Here is a 9,442-nt window from a genome sequence, read left to right on the forward strand (position 1 = left end):
TTCTATGTGCATGATGGGTTTCTCATGAAGGGAAATCAGTTGTGCATCCCTTGCACATCTCTTCGTGAGAAAATTATTCGAGATTTACATGGTGGTGGTTTAGCAGGGCATCTTGGCAGAGACAAGACTATTGAAGCTGTTATGGGAAGGTATTATTGGCTAAGAGCAAGGAGATATGTTTCTATTATTGTGACGAGGTGTTATATATGTCAAACAGCTAAGGGGCACTCTTCTAATGTCGGTCTCTACATGCCATTGCCTGTTCCCAATGCTATTTGGGAAGATTTGTTTATGGACTTCGTGTTGGGTCTACCGCGAACCCAACGAGGTATGGATTCTGTTTTTGTAGTGGTTGACAGGTTTTCCAAGATGGCGCACTTTTTCCTATGCAAGAAGACGACAGATGCAGTAACTACAGCCAAACTGTTTTTCAAGGAGATTGTTAGACTACATGGCGTCTCTAAAACTATTACTTCGGATCGTGATACAAGGTTTTTGAGTCACTTTTGGATTACCTTGTGGAGAATGTTCGATTCATCTTTGAATTTCAGCAGCACAACACATCTCCAGACTGATGGATAGACAGAGGTGGTGAATCGTACCTTAGGAAATCTGATTCGCAGTGTTTGTAAAGACAAGTCAAGACAATGAGACCTAGTCATAGCTTAAGCGGAATTTGCCTACAACAACGCCGTGCATAGCTCAATAGGAAGATCACCATTCTTTATCGTATACATGAAAGTTCCTAATCATGCATTAGATTTGGTAAAATTGCCAAAGGTACCAGGTTTCAGTGTTGTAGCTAGTGACTTAGCCGAACACGTTCAAGTAGTTCAGGAAGATGTCAAGCAAAAGTTGCACAAGGCAAATAAGAAGTACAAGGCAGCAGCTAACAAGCATAGGAAACACAAGGTATTTGCGGTTGGAGATTAAGTCATGATATTTTTGAAGAAGGAACGGATTCCTGTAGGACAACAGAACAAGCTCAAGCCAAAGAAGTATGGTTCTTACAAGATTACAAAGAAGATCAATGATAATGCTTATGTTTTGGATTTGCCAAATCATATGGGTATTTCTAAAACATTCAATGTTGTTGATCTTTCTTTGTATTTGCTGGACGTTGAGTTGTCATACCCAGATCATAATTCGAGGACGAATTCTTCTCAAGTGGAGGTGAATGATGCGGTCACCAATCAAGACCCGGCCCAAAGCCGACCCGACCACGCCGGAACAATATTTTAATACTTTTTAAGTTTTAGAATTCTACTTGATTTAGGATTCTATTTCATGTTTCTACTTGATTTAGGATTCTACTTCATGTTTGATTAGGGTTTTATTTTTATTAGGAATCCAGTTAACTTTTATTTATGATTTATTTCTATTAGGATTCTAGTTGGATTTTGTTTTCCAAATATTAGATGGATTTGAATTAGTCAAATACTATAAATATGCCTAGAATCTAGAGTTTGTAATCAAGTTTTTCTTAATCAAATTTCAGCATCTTATTTTGGTTTTCTTAGCAAAACAGTCTTGTTTTTGCGTCTTCTTGAAAGTCAAACTTCGGCCATTGAAGTTTGTTCTTTTAAGGGTTTATTTTGGTGTGTTTTTTTTTACACTCGTGCTACACGCTGCGTCAAATCTCCTTCAGTTGAAGATGTTGGAAAACTTTATATGCATTTTTTATGCCCCCTTTCCATAATTTAACCTTTTGGGAGTAATTGTGACGTAACACCATGGTTGGACCTTATAAAAAATCTATAGTTCAAGTCTCATTATATTATTATTATTGTTGTTGTTGTTGTTGTTATTTGTTATTATTAATTATTATTATTATTGTTTTCTTCTCTCTTCACATTCTTATTTTGCATGTCACTCTGGATCCACTGGTGCACTCTGTTTTATATACATTGTTGTACCTCTTTCTTGGTAATTTAAGCTTTTGGGAATAGCAGTGGCCTGAAAGTAAAAAAAAATGTTTTTAGTTTTCATTGTGGAGTAAATTGGCATTAGTTGAAAATTGTCAGAGTTGAAAAATAAAACAGTGATGTAGATTAAATTATGTTAAATGTTGTATGGGACAAAAATAGAATAAGAGTCTGAAGCTACCTTTAAGCGCACTAATGCACCTGTTTTTATTGGTTTTCAATTCATTCATAATTTTGATACTCCATTTTTGTTTTTTCTTTTGCATCTAATTTTTGGGTTTGAATGAAGAAGGATAAACAGGACACAAAACAAATTCAGCCACACAGTTCTCATAGAGCTGCTCTTTCTGAAGCTTGCCCAAGCAACCTGAATGGGGGACCTCCTCTCACGTAAGTTTTGGTGCTTCTGTGCAGTTTATTGTCTTTTATAGTAACTGCTACTTATTGTTCTCGGATGGAATAATTTAATCTCTTTAGATCATAGTTTCAATGCAATTGTTTTACTCAATAAATTAGAATTTCTAACTGTTTTGTCTTCAAATTTTTCAATGAAGGCCTCTTGATCTGTGTGATACAAGTCCACCAAACCCTGATGTTCTTTCCGTTGGATACCAAAGTTCTCATGCTAGTTTGGCAATATCAGGTCAGGGAACTGTTGCATCTATTCATCCTTCTGGTGCAAATTCTTCATCACAAGGATCCCCTAACATGAGTTTTGCCAACAACTTTTCATCTCCATCTGGTCTGCTGAATGCCTCCACAAGGTAAATCATGTTTTTTAGCTGAACATTGTATTTGTATACATAAACAGATTCTTGTTTTGTTTGATTGGCTTATGGCACTTTACTGCTCTTAGGGATGGTAGAAGTGGTGCTTCTAGATCATCTTTTGTTGATGAGCAGCAGAGAATACAGCAATATAATCATATGTTATCTGGTAGAAACATTCAACAGTCCAGCCTTCCTGTTTCTGGGGCTCCTCCAGTTACTGATCGTGGTGTTCGCTTGTTGCCTGGTGGGAATGGCATGGGTATTCTCATGAACAGAAGTATGCCTATGGGACGGCCTGGGCTCCAAGGAATTGCCCCTCCACCGATGCTGAAATCTGGGAGTATGCTTGCTTCCAGTATGGCAGTGATGCCAGGCCCTATTAATATGCCTTCTGGAGTTGGTTCTAGTCAGCCGAACTCAATGTTAAGACCTCGAGATGCTTTGAATATGATTCGGGTAAGTTATCTATCAGTTTCCTTTTCCATTAAGATAGTTTGCTCATGTTCTAAATCAAACCATTTTTTAGTAGCCAAAACAAACCATAAATTAAGGTTTAGTTTTGTTCGAGCCACAATTTGGAAAATTTTAGAAGTTATATAAAATTAATGTTCAGTGCAAATTTTCAAACCATTGGTTTTGCATAGAAACTTCTATACAAAATTTTAAACAAAAAAAAGGACAAAAGCATTATAGTTATAATTATATTTTTTGGTAACGCTATATATTATATAATGTAATATTACAGTTTGGTTTTGGTTTTTTTTTGTTAGACAATCTGAAATAAAAAATAAACCATACTTTCCAAAATTTACAGACCAAATCATATTTTTAAAAAAAATTAAACCAACCCTAATTAGTTGCTTTGGACTGAATTATGCACGCCCCTAGTTGTAGGAATTGCTTTTCAGTTTTCTATCTCCATTTTTCTATTTCATATATAGTTTTCATTCAATATGGAATACCATTTTTTTTATCTTTAAAATTGGAAAACATGTTCAAAATGGTTATACAAACTATATATTAATTGTTATAGATGCATTGTCTTGGTATTATAATATTATTATAAAATTAATAATATCCATGCAATATTCATGATATTGCCTATTATAATTTTAATCACAAATTTTTTTTAGGAGTATTATTATTATATTAGATTGGTAATATTATATGATTAATATTACCTATAGAATATTTAGGATATTGATAATAAAATATAAATGATAAACTTTAATGATATCGATTATAAATTTTAATTGTTTTATACATTTCTAGAAATTTTATAATTCTGATATTGTTGTTATTAATATTTTTACTATTTATAATACTAATATTTTCACTTGGTGGAAAATCCTTAAGACATGAGACAAGCATAATGGATATGGCCAAAGATAGAGATGCATGTAGGTCCAGAATTCATGTAGACTACTTAATGTGGTGGGATTAAGGCTTGTGATTGGTGCTGTTCTAGTAAAACTTTAAATTCTCATTTTTACCATTTATAGTGATGTTGGTATGATTGCAATTAATGTTGATTTTGGTTGGGTAATAAATTCATGTTTTCTATTTGGAAAAGATAGGGAAAACATCATTTTTTGTTTCTTTTTGTGAAGAAAAACAGTAGAAAACATCCTAAAAAATTGTTCTCTGACAGTGGGCGACCCCTGGAGTTTTGTAAAGTTCTCAACATGCTAAATATATTTTTTTTCCTCAGCTAATGATTTCCTAGTGCAGTGATGCAAGTATATTTAATATTTTCTACTTCACAACTTATTTGATTTCCGCTAATCTACTATATTTTATTGTTAGCTACCTTCAGTTTCTTCCTGTACATTCCCTTTTTATTTACTCATTTATGTATTTTTTCTGATGGCAGATGGGAGTTCTTGGTGTATATGGTTGGAATGGAATTGCCTTTATTGATTACATTCTCTTATGGATTCTCTGATGTGTTGTATTGCAATGAGAATATTCATTTTCAAATGCGCTAATATGAATGATACTCTTGCATAGTGGGGAAAGCGTAGACACTTCCTTTTCCTTCTTGGCCTGATACTCAACTCCCCCCTCCCTTTTCAAAAACGAAAGGCAGTAATAGCTTCTCTCCTTTTCTCTTAGCACTGCTAGTACCTACAGGATTGTCAACATGTAAAATCATGCTGCTACCTGCTTTTGTTACCCATTAATCCCATGAACTCCAGATCATCCGTTGTACCGAACCCTGCAGCTATGAGTTGATCTTTTCCAATGGCTTCCATTCCTCATGCTAATGTGCATTTTCCTTTTCTTTACTTCGATGCTCGTATTTGCTAAAATATTACTAGTTACAAAGAAATGATACATTTTTACAATATTGTTTGTGCATCTCATGTTTACTCACAGTTGGGTCACACAATCGTTTGATTAAAAATGTACTTCCTGATTAACTGTACAGGTGTAGTTATTGCATTTCACACTTTGCTTTCTTGGATAACTTTGATTTTATTTGTTGTTATAGCCTGGCCAGAACCCAGATAATCAAAGGCAGATGATGGTCCCAGAGCTTCAGATGCAGGTCACGCCAGGGAACAACCAAGCTGTTCCACCTTTTGGTGGGTTGAGCTCTGCTTTCCCTAACAAAACATCTCCTCCACCTGTTCAGGCCTACCCACTCCATCAGCAGCAACATCAGATTTCATCACAACAGCCCCATGTGCTCAGCAATTCTCACCACTCTCATCTCCAAGGTCAGAATCATTCATCAAGCATCCAGCATCAAGCTTATGCAATTCGCATACCAAAGGGGGGAGAGTTGCAGCAGCAGCAGCGGCTATTGCAGCAGCAACAGAACCATCAACAATTTGCTGCATCAAATGCTTTGATGCCACATGTACAACCCCAACCTCAACTGCCCCTTTCTTCATCTTTACAAAATAGTTCCCATATCCAACCTCAAACTTCTTCTGCATCAGTATCATTGCCTCTGACACAATCATCCTCAATTACTCCAATCGCACATCAGCAGAAGCTTCATACGCCTCCTCAAGGGCTGAATAGGAACCCTCAGACTGGTAATGGTGGGTTGCCCAATCAGATGATGAAGCAACAGCAACAGCAACAGCAACGGCAACGGCAATCACAACAGCAACAGTCTTTCCAGCAATCTGGCAGGCACCACCCTCAGCAGAGGCAACAGTCACAGTCACAGCAGGCTGCTAAACTTATGAAAGGAGTCGGAAGAGGGAATATCCTTACGCAACAGAACCTCGCTATTGATTCCTCTCTTTTGAATGGCCTCTCCACAACTCCAGGCAGCCAATCTGCGGAGAAAGTAGAGCAGGTAATGCATTCAATGCAAGGCCAGGGGTATAACCATCCTGTTCAAGTGTCTAAACCTTTAATTTCCCCTCATTCTTCAAATCAGACCCACCCTCAGCAAAAGGTATTTTCTGGCCCAACAACCTTGTCATCAAAGCAATTTCAGCAGGTGCCTTCTCATCCAGATAATAGCAATCAAGGACATTCTGCACAAACATCTACTGTTCATATGTTACCTGCTTCCCGTCAAGCTGTTCCACCATTTGTGACTTCTTCAAACCACCAGCAACTACAGCGACAGCAAAAATTAGCGAACCAAAATCTGCCACCTGTTCAAAGAGTGTTTGAACAGAATCAGCAACTGAATGCTGACCTCCAAAACAAGTTACAAGCAGATCAAGCTCGATCTGACCAGCAGACCTTAAGCAGCTCACCTCAGATGGGTACAGCAGCCATGCCTATGCCTTCTATTGTTACAACTACTGCAATGCCAGATGCTTCATCTTTGGGTGCTCAGTGGAAAACATCAGAACAAACCTATGAATCTGGTATGCCAGATCCTGTACTGCAGTCAGCTCCTATTGGGAGTCCACCTATCACAAATTCTGCTGGAAATGAGTCCATATCTACAATTAGCCAAGGACTAATGCAGGGACAATCATCAGGTAGCTTGCAGTCTGTTACCCATAACAGTGGTGCACAGTGGCAAAAGCAGCAGAAGTCACTGCTGCAACCGCTTTCAACACCTCAGCCCCTGTCCCCACTACAGCAGCGGCAACAGTCACCGCAACAGCAGTTACCACCTGGAAGTAGCACTATGCATGTCAGAACCACCAACTCCAGACTGGAATGAGCACTTTTGACTGGCCATTCCTGGAGCAGTTGATCCTGCCCAGGTTGAATTCACAGGCCCATGCAATAGCTGTGTACAGGTAACTAATAAGGGTCCTCCATCTCAGATGCCTGCAACTGTCCTGGCATACACAAATTTGGTTACCTTGTAGAGGGAACCAAATCTTTTTTTCAGTAATGCATTTTTTCATGTGATCAGTTATGTTCCAATTATTTTTTATGATCATCAGAATTTCAGCATTTTCCGGAGTCCTGAAGACTTGAAGAGCCTGGTAGTTCCCTTAATATCGGGACACACTATTATATATTATAGGTCATTATGCTAGTTTATTAGTTGGAGCTTTGAAGTTTAGTTACTTATCTTATATACAGGAAGAGATGGCATTTTTAGCTCATTGCATACGCTTGCCTCTTACTGGATTGACATGCTTGAAGGGGCTGACAATTTTGGCTTGACATTTCAATGGGAAGGAGAGGCTAATAGTGGCATGTATTTTTGTGCAGATGAAACTAATCACCGGTCATGGAACTGGATGATGAAAGGGACGGTGATCTTTGCAAGTTTTTAGGTTTAAAGGACAGAGTTCTGTCAAATTTGCAGGGTAAGTTTTTGGGTGTTGTGTACATAAATGCCCTAGAACTTGAGGAAGGTGAGGCAGGCATAGAATTGTGTGTACAGAGGTCTCATCTTACCTTATGTTTTAGACTTCAAGGTTTAAACATTTTCTTCGTTGTTTTGGAACCCCTTAATTGCTTCCCCAGCTTAGAGTGGAGGGGCCATATTTCTTGTTGCCCCCATAGGTTATGTAGATTATGTTCCCATTTGCCTTGGATTATTAGGAATCATCGTTAATTTTTGTGAATACAACTCTTTGGAACTGTTGTAAATCCTGATCAATATAGAACAGTTTTCATCCATCAGTGAGTAAAACAACTACCTGTCCGATTCTCCGAGCCTTGATTCAAACTGCTTTTTGCAGTTTCTACATGGTAAGTAACATGAGATTTAGCAATAGTGGGAGAATGAGGCTAGCTTACTATTCAGAAGGTTGCACAGGTGATTTTGATTGGTGAAAGGGGAGGCCATTGTTGTTGAGGCTGTTTGAACTCTTGAGAGTCTTCTATGTGATGCGAATTGCAGGCAACTCTCTAATGATATTGAGTTTCCCATTGGAGAAGGTATGCAGGTTTTAAGATTTGGCGTCTTGGGGCCTGTAGCCTGCCTTCCTTCCTTTCTCTCTACTGTATCTACCACTGTCTACTGCTGCTTCTAACCTTTTTCGCACAGGGTAATAATCTCTCTTTATGGGGAGTTTTGGCGAAGCGATTTATTTCCCCATGTATTTTTGCTGTGCCTTATTCAAAATGGAAATGCTTGGTTGGGAGATTTGAGGCAGTCAATTATGAGCCTGCCGTCAACTTCAATCATCTCACAGGAATAATGTATTTCGGTGTAATAGTTCGCATATATATAGTTAGAAGATAATTATTCAGGAGCTGCTCATTTTCGGTGTTTGGATGGTAAAAGTATATATATGCCTACAAAAATATTTTACATAATTTAAAAAGTGTTTTTCCAAGAACAAGTTTGGTTGGTCATTTTTTTGAGATAAAAATTAAAATCTTACCATTTTGGCAAAAAAAAAAAACAGTAATGCATAAAGTACTATTAGATTGTCTGGTGTTGGATTCTTTGTTTTTTTTTTTTTCATAAAATATTTTGTAAAAATAAAATAATTATTTATAGTGTTCCGTACAATATTTTTTAATTCTTCAAGTAAAATCAATCTCGCTTTATTTAAACTATAAAGGATTGATTTCCTCTTTGTGTTGGGTATTCTTATCTTCCCCGATCCGACGCGGCCCCTCCCCACCATCACCCACGTACAACCCCATCCCCACATGCATGCATGCATACATACAATTTTATATTTATTTAAATATTATTAATTATTAAAGTTATAGTTTACTTTAATAATTGTAATTATAATCATAATTAATAATTTGTTTACTTTTTTTAATCCTCACAATTTATATATAATTTTTCTTTTTTAGTTATGTTTGTGATGAGTCATGCTACATGTACATCATTTTTGTACATCTTGGACTACACAAGGTGTATCAATGACAAAAATACATGCGCCTCTCCATGCGCCTCAATGCTCCTCAGAGGGATATTTTTGTCATTGATACACTTTTGTGTAGCTCAAGATGTACACAAAGGTATACCAATAGTATTTTCCTTGTGATATAAGAGTTTAATCGATCAAATTGTTTAGAAAAGTCTAACGTAATTTAATTTGAGGAGGTCGAAATAGGAAATTTAATTAGAGATTTTAAATCTGTTATTGGTTGAACTACATCAGTGTTAAGCAACGTAAACAATTTGATATATTTAATTTTTTTAGTTTGTTTGATGTGAACATTCATTTATTTGTTCAAGTTAATTTAGTTTTAGAAAAAAAATTGATCTATTCAATTTGAGTAATTCAGTTACATCTATACATGATAGATATGACTAAAAAAAAATATAATATATATATAAATTTTATTATGATTAAAAAAATAAATAAATTGTTACTAATAATTATAATTACAATT

The 9,442-nt window shown here is 36.5% G+C and overlaps 1 protein-coding gene across 1 annotated transcript in view; it reads left to right on the forward strand.

Moving 5' to 3' along the window:
* LOC127796652 (chromatin modification-related protein EAF1 B-like) overlaps positions 1-7,785 on the forward strand; it is a 28,562-nt gene extending 20,777 nt beyond the window's left edge. Inside the window, 5 exon segments of the mRNA XM_052328907.1 lie at positions 2,215-2,315; positions 2,480-2,689; positions 2,782-3,151; positions 5,190-6,921; positions 7,346-7,785. Coding sequence (XP_052184867.1) covers positions 2,215-2,315; positions 2,480-2,689; positions 2,782-3,151; positions 5,190-6,842 — 2,334 coding nt within the window. The 3' untranslated portion in view covers positions 6,843-6,921; positions 7,346-7,785.
* The last annotated feature ends 1,657 nt before the right edge of the window (positions 7,786-9,442 follow it).

The sequence above is a fragment of the Diospyros lotus genome, chromosome 3 (assembly GCF_014633365.1).
Source record: "Diospyros lotus cultivar Yz01 chromosome 3, ASM1463336v1, whole genome shotgun sequence".
NCBI lineage: Eukaryota > Viridiplantae > Streptophyta > Magnoliopsida > Ericales > Ebenaceae > Diospyros > Diospyros lotus.